A 23,307-nucleotide genomic window follows, 5' to 3' on the forward strand; every position below is an offset into this window, starting at 1 on the left:
AGGGTGAGATCAAGGATATAAAGAAAACCAGGGAGTGTTCTGGTGGTTTAGTCATTAAGAACTTGGCATTGTCACTGCAATGGCATGGGTTCGATTCCTGGCCCTGGAACTTACACATGCTGCAGGTGCGCTCCCTTTCCCTCTCAAGAAAAAGAATATAAGGAAATCCAGGAGTTCCTCTTGTTGTGCAGCAGAAATTAACAGAACTAGTAACCGTTATGTTGCTGGTTCGACCCTGGGCCTCTCTCAATGGGTTAAGGATCTGGTGTTGGTGTAGGTCGCAGATGCGGCTTGGGTCCCGAGTTGCTGTGGCTGTAGCGTAGGCCAGCAGCTGTAGCTCCAGTTTGATCCCTAGCCCGGGAACCTCCATATGCCGAGGGTGTGCCCCTAAAAAGCAAAAAATCCAGAGCTATTTTTGTTAGGTAAAAGTTCTCGAGTGTATGACAGCAATTAGCAGCTAAAGTTGTATTTTGAAAGTTTCAGTCAATCAAGAGCTCTTGCAGGAGTTCCCGTTGTGGCTCAGCAGTTAACGAACCTGACTAGTATCCATGAGGACTCGGGTTCTATCCCTGGCCTTGCTCAGTGGGTCAAGGATCTAGTATTGCCGTGAGCTATGATGCATCTCGGATCCCGTGTTGCTGTTGCTATGGCATAGGCTGGCAGCTACAGCTCTGATTCGACCCCTAGCTTGGTAACTTCCATATGCCATGGGTACGACCCTAAAAAGACAAAATGGCCCCCCCCAAAAAAATTTGCTCTATCGTGTATCACTTATTTATTTAGTCAATAATTTCTTAAAATGAACTTCTTTTTTAGACTTAAATACATTTATTTAAAAGAATTTATAATAATCCTGAAATCAGGAGCTTGATGAGCTATAGTTTTTCTCGTATTCTATAAAACACAATTATTAAAATAAAAGCATTTGTCTGTATAACACCTGAAATCATCTCAAATTATCACCTGCCAGTGTATGCCACCCATCTTGAGAAACAGTGCGAGGACTGAGACTTTTTTGAGTATAAATCTAGTATAAAACTTAGATTGGATTAAGTGTGATCATTTTGAAAAGGAGTCTTTTCATGCCTTCTGGAAATCTCCTTTTTTAGACCTATGTTAAAAAAAATGGATACACTTGTTCGCTATCAAGTTTTTCTAGAAACTTTATTGAAATAGCTTTATTGAAAATCCTAACTTTATTGAAAACTTATTGAAATTCAATAACTTTACCATTCTTGATTTCTTTAAATATAAGAAATTGCTTAGATATTTGGCACTGCATCCACCAGTCTTTACAGTTCCTGTGGTCTGAGGTCCCTCCAGCCTTGGGATTGGTGAGGAACTCTATGCCCACGGTCTTCTCTGGGCTCAAACCCATGATTCTTAGTATCATTTCTTAGAGGCCACCATGAAAGGAAGTATGATTTCTTGATCTGGTGGAACAGTCTCTAGGGTAATGCAGGTCAAGTCTTACTTCTTCTTAATCTGTTAGAGTGTAGGATTAACATCTTGCACCTGTTTCATGCCTGCTTACTGCTTTGTACACAGCTGATACTCACAGTTGATAAAGTTGATAAACACTGAATGAATGATTTTATCAGGAAAGGGGGGACAATAGCAGCTGTGCTTTTTGGATATTCCTGGAAATTTTCATTTATAAACAATGTTTTTAAGGATCTGAAAGCCCGGATGCAAGAAGCCATGACTCAAGAGGTGTCAGATGTTTTCAGTGATACCACAACTCCCATCAAGCTGCTGGCAGTGGCAGCCACTGCCCCTCCTGATGCACCCAATAGAGAAGAGGTGGGTATCTGAGGTCTCCCATTTGGCCAGCCGTGTGTGTGTGTGTGTAAAGGTAAAATGTGATTACAGGGTATGTCAGGAGTGGTTGGGAAATTGTGGATGAAGAGTGGGAGGGTAGGAGAGGGAAGGAAGACCCTGGCACATCTTTCAGTCCTCAAGTGTGTCACTGAAGAGTATCTTGAGGACATGTCTCTACTTGCAAGTAGTATAAGACCTGACCATCAGAGATGAAAACAAATGTTATTTTCATCACATAACAAGAAACATGGAGATAGGTGGCCCTGGCATCAGTTCAGCAGCTTGACACCATGAGAGCTGCCATCTCTGTGATTCTTTTGGTCTTTGCCTCACCATCTGAGATGGCTGTTACAGCCCTAGGCATTATGTTCTAGGCAGTAAGAAATGAGGAATGGGGGCACTCCAGTCAGAACCCTCCCTTTGATTAGGGTACTGTATTCTCAGCACAGAAGTCAGGACAATTCTTTTAAATCATTTGATGTCATTCTTGCACTCAAACCTGTCAGCTGACGCTTCCCTGTCCCAGAGTGAAGCCAGAGTCCTTCAGTGAACAGTAAAGACAGTGATGAGCTGGTAGAACAGTTCTCCAGGAAAAAACAAACAGAAACAACAACAGAAAAGGTCCTGATTTACAATGTTTGTTGATTTCCATGATGCAAATACACTCCCATGATGGCTGTTCAGTGTGAGGTCTCTGTAAGCAGAGGTGGGAAGAGAGGAGTATATTTGGCTTTTATGAACTTGGGTGAGTTGGTACAAGCGGCTCCATCATCACATCTCTGCATCTGGTGTTGTATTCCCAGTATTCCTTGTTTATGTTTATATGTTCTAACCCTGGGGCCCTTGCTCTTGTTCTGTTGGAAAATTATGAGTCACCACTAACCCTTCCCTTCATCTTCCCACATTGATAAATTAAGACAAGCTGATTTGATCCCACAAATATTTCTTGAAGCCTTTCCAATTTCCATTCATGTTGCCACAGCTCTCGTGGTCTGATCCTGGTCCCCTTGAATGACTGCTAAGCTGTGTCTGGTCTTCTTTGAATCTGTCCGTAGGCCACCGATAAGATAAAAATACAAATCTGACCCTGTTACTTTCCTGTTTAATCCCTATGGTGGCCCTTACCTTTCACACAGGAGAAAACCAGAGCTCTGTGGTCTGGCCTCTAATACTCTATCTATCCCCGTTTTCCACAAAACGCTGCCTTTCCGTTCACGCCCCAGCAATACCTCATTGCTTATAGTTTCCTGACTACTCTGACCTTTCTCCCCTCTACATCTTTGTTCTTTCTCTCTAATTACTGAGATGGTCAACCAAACTCAGCAACAGGCCTTCAGATCCAGAGTGTGGGAGGCCAGCCAAAGACTGAGGCCAGGAGATCAGAGATTTAGGCAGAGATTCTGAGTAATAAATGACAAGAACTCAGGGGCTGGGATGGGGAAGAGGCTTGAGTGGGTAAACATAGTACCCTGGTGATGAGACTGGAGCCTGCTTTTGAACCAGGAGACTTGGGAGATTGTCCACTGGGAGCTGGAACTTGTCTCCAAGGATGGGCAGGTAGACCCTCAGGAGGAAGCAAAGAGGACAGATTCTGCCAGGTGGTTCCTGACCTGCTCTGTGTATGGTATAAGGCTCACCAGGGCTGTTGGCTATACCTTGCTTCAAGCATCAACTCTAATAATGTTATACAAACAAATAATAGGAGGGCTTTTGTCACTTTCGGGTAAATGGTCCCTTTCATGGTATGCGAACTTGCATGATAGCATTGTCGAAGCAGAAGTTAACTTTTAAAAAAATGTGAGTGCTGAGCAATTAATTCGGTGGAGAGTTTTGCATTTGGGGTGACAGAAGTCAGCCATCCTTACCCTTGTGTCAGGTCTGGATGTGAGCACCAGCTATCGTTTCACCCGAGGTCAGGGGCAGGGTTTTTACAACATTAATGGTAATGGGATACGTGAGGGAGCTGCTCTGAGGAGGCTGGAGCTCTGCTTAGGACTCTGTGGATATTCTTGGCCTTTAATGCACCCAGCCACCTACACTGGAGCCTCGAGTGGGTTTTCTATCTTCACATTAGAGGATAAGTCTTTTGGGAACAGGGATTATTTGTCTTTGCATGCCATGAACTCCTAATTGCAGACTACACAGTGCTCTAAGTCCTGTTTGCTCTTGGTTGAACTGAAATTCAAGGGTGTGTGATGCTTATGGCTGAAGCTCTCAGGAGATCTGGCAAAGCCGAGCCTTGATGTTTGACTGTTGTCTTATTACCTAGAGTTTGATGTCATCTCATAAAGTCTTTGTTCAAGTAGTTGCTGCCTCTGCTTAAAGAGAGACTTTTTCTCAGGCTGCCCGAACCATTTTCTTGAAATAAAATTTCTTAATATCTTTGTCTTTTCCTCAAGGTGTTTGATGAGAGGGCAGCTAACTTTGAAAACCATTCAGGAAGGCTTGGTGCCACAGCAGAGAAGGCGGCTGCAGTTGGAACTGCTAATAAATCAACAGTAGAAGGCATTCAGGCCTCAGTGAAGACAGCCCGAGAACTCACACCCCAGGTGGGTTTCACTCCTTCTTTTATTATGCGCTCACCATATAGTAAGTGAAGTTAATTGCAGAAGAGTTTCTACACATTTTTGAACACTTACTGTAAAACATCTTGGAAAAACCCACACAGCCCCATAAATCCTTTTTATATTATTGGAATTTTTTACAATCATCATAGATTAGTTTTGAGAGTAGAGAAAACTGGTAAAGCACACTCCCCCCCCGCCCCCTAGCATAATTAGGGAAACATTTGGATAGTCTTGAGGGGTAATTTGTTTTGATTTTAGCATTTATTAGGCCTTTCCCCATGTTTTTTTGAGAGTATTTAAAAAGTTTGTATCCATAATTTGTTTTCCTTTTCTACTTAATTGTATAACCAAGCGATAGCTAGTGTGCTGTGAACAGTATATTGGAAGAGTGGGAACAAAAGAAAACAAATTGGACAGGAATTAAAGTTCTGGTACCTGATAGATGTTCTTAAAAATATTGGTTCAGGGGTTCCTGTTGTGGCACAGCGGAAACCTGACTAGGAACCATGAGGTTGCGGGTTCGATCCCTGTCCCTGCTCAGTGGGTTAAGGATCTGGTGTTGCCGTGAGTTGTGGTGTAGGTCACAGATGCAGCTCAGATCTGGCATTGCTGCGGCTGTGGTGTAGGCCTGCAACTGTAGTTCTGATTAACCTGGGAATCTCCATATGCCATATGCCACACGTGTGGCCCTAAAAAGCTGAAAAAAAAAAAAAATAGGTTCAGCATCCTGTAGTATGATATTTGAGTGTTTTTTCTAATTATATTATAGAGAATTCATTATTTTTTCATTCATTTACTCAGCAGATATGTTTTGAGTGCCTGTGATACATTAGGAACTGTCTGGGCTTTATAAATTGGTGATACTGGCTTTGGTGAGGGCTTGTGGGCAGAGACAGGGGAAATAATCATGTCTCTTAATTGCCCGTGTGGCATGTGAACAAGTTGGATTCTCTTGAAAAATCATACTTGTCTAGCTTTTTGTTTTTTTATTGTTTTGGCTGTACCCGAAGCATGTGGATGTTCCTGGCAGGGATGGAACTTGTGCCACAGCAGTGACCTGAGCTGCTGCAGTGATAATGCCTGATCCCTCACCAGATGTGCCACATGGGGCTTCCTTTTTTTTTGTCTTTTTATCTTTCTAGGGCTGCACCTGCGGCATATGGAGGTTCCCAGGCTAGGGGTCCAGTTGGAGCTATAGCCACCGGCCTACACCACAGCCACAGCATTGCGGGATCCGAGCTGCTTCTGTGACCTACACCACAGCTCATGGCAACACGGGATCCTTAACCCATTGAGTGAGGCTAGGGATCAAACCTGCGTCCTCATGGATACTAGTCGGGTTCGTTAACCACTGAGCCGCAACGGGAACTCCAAGGGACTTCCTTTTTTTTTTTTTTTTTGTCTTTTTGTTGTTGTTGTTGCTATTTCTTGGGCCGCTCCCTCGGCATATGGAGGTTCCCAGGCCAGGGGTTGAATCGGAGCTGTAGCCACCGGCCTACGCCAGAGCCACAGCAACGCAGGATCTGAGCCGCGTCTGCAACCTACACCACAGCTCACGGAAACGCCGGATCGTTAACCCACTGAGCAAGGGCAGGGACCAAACCCGCAACCTCATGGTTCCTAGTCGGATTCGTTAACCACTGCGCCACGACGGGAACTCCGGGACTTCCTTTTTTAAAAAAAAATTTCATAGGAGTTCTCTTGTGGCACAGGGGTTATCACTGGAGAGGCTTGGGTCGCTGCTATGGCATGGATTTGACCCCTGATTCAGGAACTTCCACATCCCCCTGGCACAGCCAAAATAAATAAATAAATAAATAATTCCATAAAATGCGAACATGTCTTATGTTCTTTAAAAACGTCTGTAGGAGTTCCCGTCGTGGCGCAGTGGTTAACGAATCCGACTAGGAACCATGAGGTTGCGGGTTCGGTCCCTGCCCTTGCTCAGTGGGTTAACGATCCGGCGTTGCCGTGAGCTGTGGTGTAGGTTGCAGACGCGGCTCGGATCCCGCGTTGCTGTGGCTCTGGCGTAGGCCGGTGGCTACAGCTCCAATTGGACCCCTGGCCTGGGAACCTCCATATGCCGCGGGAGCGGCCCAAGAAATAGCAAAAACAACAACAACAACAACAAGACAAAAAAAAAAAAAAAAAAAAAAAAAAAAGTCTGTAAAACATGGAACATAAAACATAGGGTTTCTATGTAAAACCGAGGTCCTAAAAAACAGAAACAGAACCGAGGCATAGGACACCAACTGGAAAGAGCAAGGACGTTGCAGACAGATCTAGACTTGAATCCTCTGTGACTTTGATTTCCTCTTGTATCAAATGGAGAGAATTCCTTCCTAGTGGATCGTTTTGAGGATTAAGAAGATGCCTGTATAGCCTGTAACTTGTCAAATACCCAGTAAATGTCAGTTCCTTCCCCAAGTGCTGTAACTGACTAGCTGGGAGCTCTTGAGCAAGTCACGTAACTGTTCTGTGTTTTGGGTTTTTACAGCCGTGTAGTGGAGAAATTACTGTCCGGTCTCTCTCATAGGTTTATTGTGAGGATTCAGTAAGATCATGTATATGAAAGCATTTTGTGAACTGTGGACAGTTATTTCTAATAAATATTCATAAATCTGTCTTAAATAACTTTTAGTATCTTTCTTAGTAGTGCTTTTTAAGATGGGAGAGTTGACCCCGAGGGCTTGAGTATCTGTCTGTTTTGTGTATGTTGAGAAGTATCAAACACCCTTTTATTTTGTCACTTTATTACCTTCTTGAAATCAGGCTATGACGGTAACACGTTTTGTGAGAGCCCATTCTGGGGAGCCATTTATGTGACCGAAACTAAAGTGTTTGATCTGAAAAGAGACTTGTCAGTTTTTGGCCTTAGAGTGCCATCTGTAGGTAAAGAGGGGGCAAGCTTTGCAGGAGGTTTATTTGAGTGGGAAGGTGCTCTGGTGCTTAAAGCTTGTTTTGTTCCCCCCAGGTTGTCTCAGCCGCTCGCATCTTACTTAGGAATCCTGGAAATCAAGCTGCTTATGAACATTTTGAGACCATGAAGAACCAGTGGATTGATAATGTTGAAAAAATGACAGGTAGAGTTGTGTGGGATCATAAGAACTTATTATCTAATCCACGAGGAACGAGTTCTGAGAAACTCAAGCAGGACCGGTTGTGTAATTGGATAAAGGAACGGTCATGTGTACTTGGCCCTGTTAAGGCTGCTGAGCAGCGGCGGCTCCTCATATGGGCTCTTCACCTTTGTCCGAAGAGAGACTCTTTGAGTAGCTTTCATTTTAATGCTGCTCTCCCGGTGTGATGTTTATTGTTAAAGTGCCTATCTTCTCTTTGAATAGTGTCTTTGCTCTGTGTGAGCCAGAGTTTGGTTTCAGAGGCTGAGAGGCGGTATTTGTGGATACAGTCAGTGTCCCTGTTATTTTCGGCGGGTTCACATTTCAAGGAACCACAATGGCTACCATTTAATACAACTTGTCTCAGAATTTCCTCCAACTTATCAGCTACGTAGTTTCCAAAAAGGAGAAACCAGCTACCAACCAACCTGCGTCTGTGCAGTCGAAGGGGCACCTCTGAATCTTCGTCCTCTGTGGAGGGAGGGATGCGAGAGGAAGGGGAGAGGGATGTAGGCACTTTGGCTTCCCTGTACAACCTGCAGGGACAGGGGGCCGTAGCAGCCAGAGATGAAAGCGGAGCTCCGGAGGTGTCTGCAGTGAGGTAACAGAAACAAGAAGCAGGCTGTTAGGGTTATTGGAATCCTCTGCATGGCTCCTTTTGGGCACTTCAAGCTGCCAACAAGCAACAGATGGCTGGGGAGTGAGAACGGGAGGGGGGAAAATGCTGTTAACAGATAATGTGGCGCTGATGTGGTGAGGGTTTCAGACGCAATCCTTGTTTCCTCCTGATCCTTTTCGGCCTGTCTGTGGTAGATACAAGAAGTCCGGTGGCCACAATTGGTATAAATGCCGTGAGTCTGTCTGGCCTCCTGGGCTATATCCTCCCTTTTAAATTTTTGTGTGTTTAGTAATCACCTGGAGGCTTTTGATTATGTTAAGAAGGGCTTTGAGCCGAAGGTGAGAATTATGGGTGTTGCACTTTTCATGTGAGAAGCTGGAGTGGACACCAGAGTTTTGGAGTTTCTGTTCTTCTAAAACAGCGCCTAAATTCCATTTCTCTTCTCTGGACAGGGTTGGTGGACGAAGCCATTGACACCAAATCTCTGTTGGATGCTTCCGAAGAAGCGATTAAAAAAGACCTGGACAAGTGTAAAGTAGCCATGGCCAACATTCAGCCTCAGATGCTGGTTGCTGGGGCAACCAGCATCGCTCGTCGGGCCAACCGCATTCTGCTGGTGGCTAAGAGGGAGGTGGAGAACTCTGAGGATCCCAAGTTCCGTGAGGCGGTGAAAGCTGCCTCTGACGAATTGAGCAAAACCATCTCCCCAATGGTGATGGATGCAAAGGCTGTGGCAGGAAACATTTCTGACCCTGGTAAGCAAAGCCTGGTGTGATTCACCTCAGCTGAGAGATTAATTCAGGGAGCCGACTGGCTGGGGAGAGGGTATGCACCCCACAGCCACTACATACAAAGTCTGGGAGCAAATACTGCAGATTCTTAGTTTGAGGATGCTATAGGTTAATTTTTTCCTGTCCAAAATATATTGGAGAGAATATTTCCTGCAATACTGGCAGGGTTATCGTTAGTTTCTCTGGTTCATCCTCTCTGCACTTTCTTAACATCGCCTGTCATTATTTTGGAAAGTTCTCAAAAGTTGCCTGATAGCCAGGTTACCAACCATTTAGTTTATGTAACTAGCATAACTTTTGCTTTTTTTTTTTGGTCTTTTTGCCTTTTCTTGAGCCACTCCTGCGGCATATGGAGGTTCCCAGGCTACGGGTCCAATCGGAGCTGTAGCCGCCGGCCTACACCAGAGCCACAGCAACGTGGGATCCGAGCCGCGTCTGTGACCCATACCACAGCTCACGGCAATACCGGATGCTTAACCTACTGAGCATGGCCAGGGATTGAACCCGCAACCTCATGGTTCCTAGTCGGATTCTTTAAACCACTGCGCCACAACAGGAACTCCAACTTTTGCTTTTCTTAAAATGCTTTTGCTCTGAACAACATTCTCTATTTCTGTCAAATCTGGAGGGCTTAAATTGACCTATGGGTCTCCTAGGTCATTATCTTGGTCCTACACCAAAAAATCTGGATTTCCTTTAGCTGAATTTTGATTGTGTTTTCATTACTGCTAAAGAGATTACCACTCCTTTTTTGGTTGGAAACATCTGAATTCCTTCTTGCTGTGAGCATCCAATGTTTGTAGCCTTGTCTGTGAGTAGAATCCACCCAGTGTGAGGGAGTGGGGAGGAGGGGGCCGCCCTGCTTGTCCCCAGCCCTGGCAGAATCTTTCTAGTTTTCTCAACCCACCATCACTAAGGACATGCTCAGTGTCCTCTGTGGAGTTTTTCATAGTTTGAGTCGATTCTTGAATGTTAGGTGACCGGACACAGTAGCAACAGCTCAACGTAGGGGTTAATATGCTGAATGCCAAGCCGAGCCAAGGGCAGGGAGAAAGGTGAGAAGGGCTCCAGGGAACGTGTGCACATCTGAAACGGCCAGCTCCCCTTTCTGAGTGGGGCAGGCTTCTCTCTTGGCTGCTCCAGTGTGAGAGGCAAAGAGCACCACCTGAGCCCAAAGCCTTCATGCCCAGCAATGTCCTAAGTACTTACTAGTTACGTAAACCAGGCAGCACACTGAGCACTACAGGGGACAGCTGGTCTGTGACACTTGTGACTCTTTGCTGGCCTTAGGCCCTTACCTCCTTTTCCCTTCAGTCTCTGCCTGTGCTGCTCACTGGCAGCTGCATATCCAGCTTTTGTTACTGGAAACCAGTTCTTCTGCTGGACAGTGCTCCAGGGCACGGACCTGCCCAGCTGAAAGTGACGGTGTCTGTGTTTAGGCCTGCAAAAGAGCTTCCTGGACTCAGGATACCGGATCCTGGGAGCCGTGGCCAAGGTGAGAGAAGCCTTCCAACCTCAGGAGCCTGACTTCCCGCCTCCTCCGCCAGACCTTGAACAGCTCCGCGTAAGTAAATTCAGAGAGAGAGGGGGAGAATTGAGCATCAGGGTGTTGGGACTGAAGCAAGAGAGAGGTAGACTGTTCTGGAGCCTCAATCCCTAGGGGGCTTTGTTGAACTTATTCTTGAAACTTAGTCAGACGCACAACTGGTCTTTCATTCTGGAATCTAGTGGAGTCCTGACGCAGTGCTTATGCATGGGGTGTGCTGGGTTAAGTGGGGGTCTGTGGTGTTGGCCTGCTGTGATGAGAGTGACTGGCTTTGGTGAGTGTGGGTGTGATGAGTGATGAGTTAGTGAGGAGTGGGAAAATAATCTGCACAGCTTGTGGTGAGAATTTGTGTTCCCAGTTGATGGCAAAACTGAGGTGGTTAGACTCTGTGTTCTTTCCTTAGCCTGACTTTTTTCTAGTAGCAAAAGTATAGTCCTTTTTTTTAAAAAAAATTATTTTTCCCCAACCATAATTTAAAAATTTTGATGCCGCACAAAGTATCATGAATTTTTCTTTTTTTCTTCTCCCATAGGTAAATGGTTTAGGAGGAGGGAAACTGGGCAATAACTTATAGATAACAGAGTTCCCATTGTGGCTCAGTGGATTAAGAACCCTGCTAATACCCATGAGAACGTGGGTTCAATCCCTTGCCATGCTCAGTGGGTTAAAGGATCCAGTGTTGCTGTGAGCTGTGGTGTAGGTTGCAGACGAGGTTTAGGCCTGGCGTTGCTGTGTCTGTGGTGTAGGCTGGTAGCTGCAGCTCAGATTCAACCTCTAACCTGGGAACTTCCATATGTGGCAAGGGCAGCCATTTAAAAAAAAAAAAAAAGTTTGTAGATACAACCTAGTTAGAAGTAGACTTCCGTAGCCTTCAATGCTTCTTTTTGTTGTTTTTGGCCACACCCACAACATGCAGAATTTCCCTGGCCAGGGTTTGAACTTGCGCCACAGATGCGCACCCAAACCGCAGAAGTGCAATGCTGGATCCTTAACCTGCTGAGCCACCAGAGAACTACCTGATGCTTTTGGATTTGATTGATTCTTGCTGGCGGGTGGTTTAGGCCAGGGGAATGGATTCTTACTGATCAATAGAGTCTTGCCATGTGAAATTAAGAACTTAGTGGTCGTTTGGTCTAGATACCCCTCATTGACAGATGAGGAACCCGAGGCCCAGGGGGGAAGTTACATGCTTAGGCAGCTGCCCTTCAACACAGTCAGGGCCAGAATTTAGACCTTCTCTGAGGATCCTTGGTACAGCAATGCTGTGCATGCCTCCCTGGAATATGTCCGAAACAGTAGCTGCTAACTTTTTGCAGATTAAAAAAAAAAAAAAAAGGAAGGAAAATATGCTTCTATTGAGATTGAAGCGGGTGGTCTTGTGCTTAGTGTGGGTGGTCTTAAATGAAGTGAATGTGGATGACTTTTCCGGAGATGTCTTTTAAAGGAAAGGAAAGAATTCTAGTGGGGAGTAGCTCCTAGGGCTTTACTTACAACCTGCTAATTCTTTCTTAGCTGACAGATGAGCTTGCTCCTCCCAAACCACCTCTGCCTGAGGGTGAGGTCCCTCCGCCCAGGCCTCCACCACCAGAGGAGAAGGATGAAGAGTTCCCTGAGCAGAAAGCCGGAGAGGTGATTAACCAGCCAATGATGATGGCTGCCAGGCAGCTCCATGATGAAGCTCGCAAATGGTCCAGTAAGGTAAGTAACGAAACTCTTCTTGTTAAGAAAGGATGAAGAACCACACGCACAGCCCAGGAGGAAGAGTCTGTTTATTTGGCAAGTCACCCTCTCTCTGCTTTGGTTCCTATTGTTGCCAATAGCACAATCCTTTTCTTTCTTGTGGTCTGGTGAGATGTTTCTGGTGCTTGTTGGTTTCTCCTCTAGCAGCTGAAGTGAGAGCTAGGGTGCTTGTGGTTTGAGAGGAAGATTCCTTTCCTCTGCCCTCTAGCGTATCAGCTGCCCTGATGCTGGACATTTGGTCTTGAGAAGTTGCTTTTCTTTCTTGGATTTGCTGAATGTTTTTAGACACTCTCTTGCTATTTATTGATACTCCAAACATGGCACTGTCTTTTGTGGGCTTTGCTATAGCTTCATGAAACGTTTGCATTTTCCTTCTTTTTTCTCAGAGAGCAGGTAGATTGATGTCTTAGAAGCCATGTACATACTTTGTTTTTTCCTCCAAATCGTCTTACCCCAAAGCTCAAGACTGCTTCAGGTTAACTCCAACTAAACAAATCTGGAAGTGTAAACATTAACATGGTTGGTGAAAATTTGTGTGCCACTGCGGTCATGCCCTGTGAGTAACTTTTGCTTGTTTTGTCCTAAATCATAAAAAGCGAGTAGTAGCTTCTCTAGGTAAGAGCTAAAAATGATTGTTAACACTGCCGTGGAGTGTAGTTCTGAGTCAGTTCTGAACTGTTTCTTCTATGACTCTACGTCCTTATTCCCAACATCTCTCTGCCTTTATTCTTTTCATTCCCTCAGCTGTCTCAAGCTCTTGTATTGAATGGGGTTCCGTAGGGACCTCCTGCATGTACTACTGATGTTGCTTTTTTTCAGGCTGGGGATTTGACTGTGGGTTTTTTTTTGTTTTTTTTTTTAATGATTTTTATTTTTTCCATGATAGTTGGTTTGCAGTGTCCTGTCAATTTTCTACTGTACAGCAAAGTGACCCAGTCACACATACATAGATACATTGTTTTTCTCACATTATCGTCCATCAGGCTCCATCACGAGTGACCAGAGAGAGTTTCCAGTGCTGTACAGCAGGATCTCATTGCTTATTCCAATGACCTTTTTAACTCTGTATTTTTCTGAACTGGTAGCTTTGAGCCCAGGTTCCAAGGAACGGTGACCTTGCTGGTGTTCCACCTGACCTGTGGAATTACCTAAAATTCTAATTCTCCAAGTGGGGCGTGCATACTCCTGGGACCATTAGCAGAGTCCCCGTGCATGTGGGGAGTGGGGTGGGGGTGACAGTGAAGATTAGTTTTATGCAAAGATTTTAAAGAAAATTTAAATTTCATTATAGTAAACCCCAGATACCTTGTACAGTGGAACATAACATACACATGAATTGTAAAGAAAAACATAAAGCTTAGGCAGCAGAAGCAGTGGCCTACATGTTTCCCTGCTCTGCCATTTGTCACCAGAAATCCTTAGGTCTCTCTCTGGAGATTTGGAACATCTGGAGATTGTTGACTTTGAACTCTGTGAAGTCAGGAGCTACTTGAACCGTGTGGATTAGGGAGATGGGTGGTGGTATGAGTTTGTGTGTCTGTCAGTCTGTCTGTCTTTGTATACTTTGGGACTCTGAACCCCAGCAGCAGTGAGCAGGCCTGTCCTCTAAGGAATGGGGTTGAGTCCTGATTGAAGCAGTTTAGGTGAAAGGATTTAGATGGTACCTAGACTCCTTGTTGGCCCTGAATTCTCCAACTTAACTGTCACCTTTTGGAGGCAGGCTTGCCGTGCAGCTTAGGACTTTTAGGAGTTGTATTAAACTCAAATACAATTCCACACAGACTCTTACTTCCTCTTGGTTAGAGATGTTTGGTATAAAGAACCTGTGTTTGCTACTCTTTTTTTCTTTCTTTCTTAAAGTATAGTTGATTTACAGTATTGTGCTAATTTCTGCTGTACAGCAAAGTGACTCAGTTTTACACATATCTTCATCTTTTATATTCTTTTCCATTGTGGCCCATCCTGGGCGACTGGATATAGTTCCCTGTGCTATACAGTAGGAACTTGTTGCTTATCCTTTCTAAATGTAATAGTTTGTATCCACTAACCCCAAACTCCCAGTCCATCCCTCTCCCTCCGCATTCTGTCATTCTTTATATGAGTGTTTGGCTTCCCTGGGGCAATTCCTTTCATTTTCCTAACACCCCTCTCCCCAAGCCTATTTTCATCATTTGATCTCTTTGCTTCCTTCCTGGCCTTTCGGAATTCCCATCCCTGCTATAAAATTAATTCTCTCCCCATCACGGGTCTTATTCTCACAGTGTTGAGCTCCTCTAAACTCAGCCTCGGCCGTTTGACAAGTCCATGTGTTATCTGTAAAATATGTACACTGAGTTTGGAGTGAGTGCGACTGGCGAGATTTAGGTGGTATCTGAATTGGTACTAGTGATGGATGCAGTGGGAGATTGTGGAAGTCTTGTTTCTGAAGACATTAGGTAGGAAGAGCTGCTCTGAAGTCTAGGTTTTCCCTAACTGGAGGCTGGAGGAGGTGTCTTCTCGAGGCTTCTTCCACGTGGGGGGCTGCAGGGTACCTGATGATCCTCTTCACTTATCATTGTTTCTCTTGCCTCTTTCCTCCTTTGATATGTTGCCTCCAGTGTATCGTTTTAAATTCTGGGACTTTTAACTCTTGAAGGAAATAGTCTGTATCGGCAGCTGCAGAGCTGACCGGAGACACTTCTCTTGTCCAGGAAGATGTAGAACAGTGTCCATATGAGCCAGCAGGGTGTTCCCTTTGGTCTAGTCAAGCAACTTGTGTGGCCGCCTTTACTTTTTCCCTCTGGATTCCTTTTAAAGGTAATAAGCTACTATTGTTTGGTTGTTTGGCTTCTCAGAGATTGTTCTGACATGAGAATTACTCTTGGCAAATTTAACTTTGCTAGTAAGTGTATAAACAAGGGATGCCACTTGCTTTCTTTGTATAAACACTTCTCTGGAAACCCTTTGCTACTGGAGTAAGTCTCTCCCCCTTACTGTGAATGGGCTGGCGCTGGAGGCTAATTCCCACTTCTGTGGAGCTGGTTCATCTGACTCCTGGAGAGTATCCATTTTCTTTTCCATCCTAGGCAAGCTTTGGTTACTAAACCAGCTGAAGCTCAGCTTCCCGAGACCTAGTGCTCTTACTAACACTGTCCCTGTTTCTCATCCTTCCTGCCATCGACAAAGCCGGGTAACCCAGCCGCTAAGGTGGGTATAGGTGTTGTAGCTGAGGCAGATGCGGCTGATGCTGTTGGGTTCCCTGTCCCCTCTGACATGGAAGACGATTACGAACCTGAGCTGCTGTTAATGCCATCCAGTCAGCCGGTCAACCAGCCCATTCTGGCCGCGGCTCAGTCATTGCATCGGGAAGCTACCAAGTGGTCTAGTAAGGTACTGATGAGCATCCCCAGTTGGGGCTGCTCCATATGCATCCGGCCATGTGCAGCCTTGACACATTGCATCACTCATGATCTGTGCGGGTCCTGTGAGTCTGAACGGGGAGGGCATCTGTCTGTTTGCACCTTGTTATTAGGACTGGCTTCACCATTTTGATAGGTCTGCTAATGCCAGATTAATTGGATTGCATTTATGTTTTGGGGCTAGAGAGAGATGGGGTCACTTTTTGAAAGGATTCCTTTTCTCGCTGACCTTGTGGTCAATATTGGAACTGTAAACCCCTTGGGAAGCTGTGGATGCATCTCTCAATGACTTTCAGGTCAGGAATCATTGTAGACTAAGTCATTTGGCCTGATCTTCTTCCCCCCTGCCCCCTCTCACCCCCCCACCTCTCACTGACGACTCAGGCAGAGGTGACCAGGGTGAGAGGTAGCTTTACATGGCAGGGTCTAGGGAGGAATGCTTGCTGTCCTGCACTTGGCTTTGTGGCAAATGCTGGCCTTAATGGGAACCCATGGGGAAGGGGGCTTCACTGACTGCTTGTCCTGAGGTGATGGGAGTGGGGAAGAGAGAGCACTCAAGGCTGCAGGACAGGAACAACAGAGCTTTGGCTTTAGGGCGTGGGAGGTGGGGGTGAGCCCTTCTTTCCCTTCGAAGGTGGCATGTGGCAAGAGTTTGAAGAATGATGGGTAATAAATAGCTAACCCTGGCACTACACTTCTAACCAAGGTTCTGAACTCCTGGGATGATCCCAGGTCTACACCAGAAGAGGTGGGCCCAGCCAGCCTCGTCTAACACACGCCTGTTCTCATGAATTCTTCCCCATACCCGTGTTCTCTCTGGCCTCAGTACTGCCTGAGATGTTACACGCCTTCCAGCATAAATGATTGGCCACTTCTCGGTGCCTGTGGAAGCCGCTCACAGAGCGCCCTGCAGTGGCATGTGTGTGTATGCCTCACTGCATTGTATGGAAGTGGAATAGCATGATGGGAAAAACACACAGGGCCTGGCCTTTTATGTAGTTTTAAACATTCCATTTGTTATTTTTGGTTGTTATCAGCCAAAAGATGAGCCTTTTGAAGGCATCAATTACTTGTACATTACTTTATTATGGCTCATGAGGGTTTTAATGAACCAGAATGCCAAATGTAAGAAAACCTGCTATCAGTTGAAGTGGGGGAGTTCCATTTACAGCTTGACTCATGATTTTTATGTTCTCAAAGTCTCCCCCAGTACTCTCGGCTGAGTTTCTTTAATTGAAGCCATTTAGCTGAGGGGACTGAAGAACTGCTTCTTGGCTCTTTTAAATGTGAAGAAGTAAAATAACATGTTCCTTTATTAGGCTGACAAGACATAAAGAGGCATAGATGGAAGGCAGGAACAGTCTCGGTCAGAAAATATATATTTTTTTTCCACCAAAGCAAATAATAGTTACTTGGTTTAAATTCTAGTTTAGCAGTGACAGTCCTTGGCTGCTATTTGTAGCAAGTATAAGGATAAAGATGATTTCAGCATCTGGAAAGGCTCATCTGTATTTTTCCCTTCAGGCCAGCTCTACTGCTTTCCCCCCACAGAAAGGAAATGCCTGTTTAACCAACTTCTTGGGCCCATCCCCATTTTATTGACATCATTAACCTGGAGATGCTGAAGTGCTTGTTCCTTGCTGTGCCTGGGGCGCACATGTTGCCCTTTGACATTAATATCCAAGTCTTCCTTTTTCCGGTCGGGTGATATCTTTCTCTGTCTCTCTGCGTGCTGGGGCACGTGCTCTCTCTCACTCTTCTTTGTTTCTTCTGTGCTCTCCACATGACCCAAGAACAGTCTGTGTATCTATCCTCTTCTCATCTTCCTAAGGGCTGCTAGAGCGGCAGGCTCCCTCCCTCTCGTCTCTGTGCTTCTACTTCCTTCCCTAACTTGGCCAGGGTGTGGGCTGAGCTCACACTGTACCTTGCTTCTCTCTAGGGCAATGACATCATTGCAGCAGCCAAGCGCATGGCTCTGCTAATGGCCGAGATGTCTCGGCTGGTCAGAGGGGGCAGTGGTACCAAGCGGGCACTGATTCAGTGTGCCAAGGACATCGCCAAGGCCTCAGACGAGGTGACTCGGTTGGCCAAGGAGGTTGCCAAGCAGTGCACAGATAAGCGGATTAGAACCAACCTCTTACAGGTACTTGGGAAAAGTGGGGGTTGGGGAGGGAGAAAAGCAGGAGAGAACTGGCTGAGCACAGAGGAGGTGGCACTTCAGAATGGGAAGAAACGGCAGAAAAGGGAGGCACACATGTGTATGTGGGAAGGACAGATTCAGGGAGGTTTATTTCTGAATCAAATGAAAGAATTTTAACGCTTCCATTTCTGGACAGAGGGACTGTACTGATGCTAGGGGGAAAATCAAGAGGAATCCTGCTCCTTCTATTTTATTGAATACCTTCTGCAAGCCAGCCACTAAGAATACAGAGATGGAAAAGGTCTTGCCCTTGAGGAGCTGGTGGGCAAGAAAAACACAGAAACATACTAAATTAAAGTTTCTTTTTAGGTATGCGAGCGAATCCCAACCATAAGCACCCAGCTTAAAATCCTGTCCACAGTGAAGGCCACCATGCTGGGCCGGACCAACATCAGTGATGAGGAGTCTGAGCAGGTACGTGCCTGCTGCTAATGGTTTCTCAACAGCAGCTTCTGTGCCACATTGTAGCAATTTAATTCAGCCTTGAGGAAATTTGTACCTGTGAAATGAGTTTTCAGTATGTGGGATGGTCTTAACTCTTTCAGAAGGGCATCTGTGCTGGAGAAATGCATCAGAAATTTGGAAGGGGAAATAAAGCTCTTGTGTGACTTCTGTCATTTTACAGATGAGAAACTGAGGTCTTGAGAGGTTAGGTGAATTGGCAGTCATTAGGATTCTTCTCAGTTCCCTTCCTCCATGGAAGAGGTTTGGCTCTCTCAAGGCCTCCAGTGCCTGTTCCCTCCTGCCCACTGCATCTTTTTAGTTGGAGCGAATTTCTGCTTCCTTGCTCTCTGGGTGATAAGTACCTCAGGGAGGATGAATGGTGAAAGCTTTTCAGGGACCTTAGGTGGTTTGGCCTGTGCAGAGACTGAAATGAGGTGCTTCTCAAAGGAGGTGCTTCTTTTTTTTTTTTTTTGGTTTCTTTGATGGAGATCGAAATAAAGATTGTGGGAGTGTTTGCGTAAGTGATGTTTCTTATATGTATCTTGGCAATTGCTTCTTGGATTTCTCCTCGCTGCCTCCTGGAAATGTGGCTCAAAAGCCCTCATTTGAGCACCTCTTTCTCTCCTTATCTCCCCTCTAGTAGGGCCTGCTGAGAGCTAGACTTCCAGTTTCTTCTTAAGTCAGGTAGCAGTTCTTTTGTTGAACTGCCCAGACAAGGCTTATCATACATAAGATATGTATGTGGCACTGTCTTATTTACTATGTAGGGGAGTTGATTAACAAAATAGACACAGTCCCTCTTTTTGGAGAAGTCACAGTTCTAGGCCGGGAGTCAGAGTAAGGTGCGCTTTAGAGGAGACAAGGAGGCTACTTTTCTTAGGGCCAGTAGTGCTGCCTTAACTACCATGTTTTAATTCAATAGCTCTCACCTTAACCTTCTCTTCTCCCAGACCTTGGGAACTGGATCTCCACTTTTTACTTCCATGTGTTTTAGACAAGGTTTATGCACTAGTCTATTTCCTGTCATGGGATCTCTTCTGCCCCAAAGAAAGGAAAGAGAAAAAACAGGGACGGGAGGATAGGACTTAAGAGTTTCTGACTGGAGTTTCCGTCGTGGCTCAGTGGTTAACGAATCCGACGAGGAACCATGAGGTTGCGGGTTCGATCCCTGCCCTTGCTCAGTGGGTGAAGGATCCGGCATTGCCATGATCTGTGGTGTAGGTCGCAGACGCGTTGCTGTGGCTCTGGCGTAGGTCGGTGGCTACAGCTCTGATTTGACCCCTAGCCTGAGAACCTCCATATGCCACGGGAGCAGCCCTAGAAAAGGCAAAAAGGCAAAAAGACAAAAAAAAAAAAAAGAAAAAAGAGTTTCTGAGCTTATCATTTCGTTAATCAGTTTATCAACAAACATGTATCTTGGGAGGATCTACTGTGTTCCATTAAATATTCCAATAACAAAAGGTAGACACTGACAGTGTGGTAGAATGGAAGAAACACAGGACTGCAAGTCAGAAGTTTTGAGTTCTAATGCTGACAACTGTGTGAGTTTGGTTGGCAAGTCTCCAGATCTCTCTGGGCTTTAGCCTATTTGTTGGTCAAGCGAGAAGATAAACTGATCAGGAATTCTAGTCCATTGTTGTGTCTCAAAGGGTCTGTAGCTCAAAAATATTTAAGAACTTAAAAAAAAAAGAAAAAAGAAAAAAAAAGGGAAATACTGGGTTAATGGCTTGATAAGGTCCCTGAGTTTCTATGGTGGAGTACTAGCGTGATCCTAGTCCTGTGTTTTTTATTTAGAAGATTCACTTATTTAGATTTCCATGGACATATATATAAGGTAGTTAGTTTACTTTATTCTTTTTTCTTTTTTGTCTTTTTAGGGCTGTACCCGTGGCACATGGAAGTTCCTAGGCTAGGGGTTGAATTGGAGCTGTAGCTGCCAGCCTACACCACAGCCATAGCAATGGGAGAACTGAATCGAATCTGCGACCTATACCACAGCTCATGGCAACCCAGATCCTTAACCCACTGAGCGAGGCCAGGGGTTGAACCTGCATCCTCATGGATACTAGTTGGGCTTGTTAACCACTGAGCCATGATGGGAACTCCAGTGTTATTTTTTCATTCATTAATTAAATATTTATGAAATACCTCTAACACTGGGGTACAGCAGAAACAAAACTGACAAAAATCTCTACCCTCTTGAAATTTGAATTTTCGATAAAATTAGATAAAACATCAGATAAACAACCTAGGTAAAATAATACATCAATTAGTGATGGTGAATTCTGTGGAGAAAAATGAACAAAGAATTGGAGGATGAGGCATACTGGGAGTTGGGAAGGTGGTTTGTGATTTAAAGTGAGGTGAACAGGTGACCAAGGTGACAGGTGGGCAAAGATCTGAAGGAGGTGAGAGGTGAGCGATGGGATACCTGAGGGAAGTGCATTCCAGGTAGAGGGAACTGCAAGAGCCCATGGCAGGAGCTTGTCTGAACACTAGGAACGAATATACTAGAGGCTATCTGAGGGTACAGTGCACAATCAGTGGCGGTCCAGTTTTGGGTTCTTTTTGCTGATCCAGGTATAAACCACCAGTGATGAGACACATACAAGGGACACCAGGTACATGTAAGATAAACTGCAGTCTGTTCCTGGCTTAAGCCTGTTTTAGAGGCAGGGCTCCATCAGGGACTTTCAGTAATGGAGAGCTCCTCTTTCCTTGCAGGCCACAGAGATGCTGGTTCACAATGCCCAGAATCTGATGCAATCTGTGAAGGAGACTGTTCGAGAAGCAGAAGCAGCTTCAATCAAAATTAGAACGGATGCTGGATTTACACTGCGCTGGGTTAGAAAGACTCCCTGGTACCAGTAGACACCTGGTTGAACCTGGCTAACATAGAAACCCCTGCTAAACAGAATGAAAATGGTCTGAGTCCCAGGAACTGCCCAGGATTGCTGGGGGGGTTGAAAGCCACATCCTGGCCTGACCTATCAGAAAGGAATGGGGCCTCTTCATATTAGAAAGCATTTATACTCTTGTCTCGGACACTTTGAAATGTGTCTCCGTATAAAGCCTGTATTCTCAAACACGGTTTCACTCGTGCACACTATCCCAGGAGGCAGACTGGGTTTCCAGCCCATGGACTTCACATAAGCTCAGAATCCAAGACTGAACACTAGCCAGACACCCTGCTCTGCCCTTGTTCCCTTTCTGCTCCACCCCTAGTTCTCGTCACCAGGCTCCCAAGACCCATGGCCCAGGCATGTCGGTTAAGAAGGAAAAATCACTGTGCCTCCAAAATTTGTCTTGGGCTTTCCATGTTGCTGCTGACTCTGCCTGCTTTCCCTGGCTGTGCTACCTGGGTCCTTTTCAGAAGTGAGCTTCGCTGCTGTAGGGGAAAGTGGCTTCTGGGGAGCCCGGGCATATAGGGCCTGGATTCACTTCCTGTCCTTCCCCAATTTAGTCCTTCTAGTCTCCCACGATACAAAACCAAATTTCACTTGTCAGGAGGAAATCACAGAATGGTGTGATTTTTGTCTTTACCTCACCCCAGAGCAGTGTCTGTGCTAGGGAAACTTTCCGTCCCATATCCTGCCTCGGCCTGCCCAGGCAGCCATCCCAAGAATACACTGTGTGTCCTGGTGCTCTCTGCCACTGGAGAGGCAGAGTAGCCAGGGCGTGGCCCTGCCCATCCTCCCAGCAGGGACACTCCCAGGCGCTCCACGCTTTGTCACTGCCTGCAGAGATCTGTGCTGAGGCCTTACCATTCATTCTTAGCTCTTATTGTTCTTTCTGAGCTGAAATGCTGCATTTAATTTTTAACCAAATCATGTCTCCTGTCCTGGCTTTTGTATTCTTCCCTCATATCCTTCCTAAATGAGATTTTAAAGATATGTGTTTGTTCTATAATTTTGAAAGATCCTTTTTATCCTTTTGAAATTTAACCCTAAGAATTGGTGCTTGTCCCCCCAGGAGTGTTTAATGGAAAGGCAATCCTGTTTGCAGGACACTTCCTACGTAAGGGAGGTGGTTACCTGCAGACTGGAATTCTGGCACTGCTGGGGATAAATCAATGGAAAGTAGTCCTCAGTAATTCCTCCCTCTCTCAGCCAACAACCACCAAGCCCTGTGCCTCCTCCCCTCCCAAGTACAGTTATTCGAGAGACTAATAGGTATAATATTTAATTATCACCATAATGTTTCCTATTAGCAAAGTCAGAGAGAAGGCAATTTTTCCTTTCCCACACTTACCACTGCTGTCTAAGCATTCCCCAGCACATGAAACTATGTTTCTTCCCAAAGCCAGAACTGGATGAGTAAAGGAGTAAGAATTCTTGCCTGAATGTCCTTCCTTCCCACTTCCAATGTGTGTTAGATCCTAACAGCAAATGTGTAAAACTTGTCTTAAGTTGGTACTGTACACTCAGGCTTCCTCTGTTTCCTTTTAACTGATGACTATTTTCAAGGCCCTCAGCATCTTTGTATAATTGCTTACCTGATATAAATGCAATATTAATGCCTTTAAAGTATGAATCTATGCCAAAGATCACCTTTTGTTTTACTAAAGATTACTTAGAGGAAAAAAGAAAAATCATGTTTGCTCTCCAAGTTCTTCCAGTGTTTTGAGACACTGGCTTACACTTTACGCCAATGTGCTTTTCTCTAATATAGTGCTCAAGACACAGTGAAGCAAATTAAAAAAGAAAAAAAAAAATCCCCGAATGCTGATTAGCGACATCACCACTAAAAAAACATTTATAAGCTAGGATTTGTTATATGCAAATATTTTCCGCCTCTTCTTCTGTTCTGTTTAAAACAATAAAGTACATTTGTATAAATAATTCTCTAAATGATGGGTATGTTATTTTAACAACAACTTTTAGATTAGGTTTCTCCTTGGCTTTGAAGAATAGCCAATGAAACTAATCCTTAAGGTGTGAAAACTAAAGGATTTTATTCAATCCAAATATTATACTAGAAGTAGAAACCAGCAATAATATATTTACTTAACAAAGATCTGTGTAATAAAGGACAACTTTTGAGGATTACACACAAAAAGGAA

The 23,307-nt window shown here is 45.1% G+C and overlaps 1 protein-coding gene across 5 annotated transcripts in view; it reads left to right on the plus strand.

The window, feature by feature from the left end:
- The window catches only part of VCL (vinculin), a 115,233-nt gene extending 92,147 nt beyond the window's left edge, over positions 1 to 23,086 (plus strand). For 2 of the 5 annotated variants that reach the window (XM_021072078.2, XM_005671073.4), the window contains exons 13-22: positions 1,675 to 1,803; positions 4,221 to 4,370; positions 7,363 to 7,471; positions 8,579 to 8,881; positions 10,357 to 10,481; positions 11,976 to 12,161; positions 15,369 to 15,572; positions 17,541 to 17,744; positions 18,111 to 18,215; positions 20,970 to 23,086. In XM_021072078.2, coding sequence (XP_020927737.1) covers positions 1,675 to 1,803; positions 4,221 to 4,370; positions 7,363 to 7,471; positions 8,579 to 8,881; positions 10,357 to 10,481; positions 11,976 to 12,161; positions 15,369 to 15,572; positions 17,541 to 17,744; positions 18,111 to 18,215; positions 20,970 to 21,116 — 1,662 coding nt within the window. In that variant the 3' untranslated portion in view covers positions 21,117 to 23,086. 5 annotated transcript variants of the gene reach the window in all.
- The last annotated feature ends 221 nt before the right edge of the window (positions 23,087 to 23,307 follow it).

Source organism: Sus scrofa, chromosome 14, assembly GCF_054392235.1.
Source record: "Sus scrofa isolate SSC_HxYL_T2T_F1_AM1 chromosome 14, Sscrofa_HxYL_maternal_Yorkshire_Landrace_v2.0, whole genome shotgun sequence".
NCBI classification, from domain to species: Eukaryota; Metazoa; Chordata; class Mammalia; order Artiodactyla; family Suidae; genus Sus; species Sus scrofa.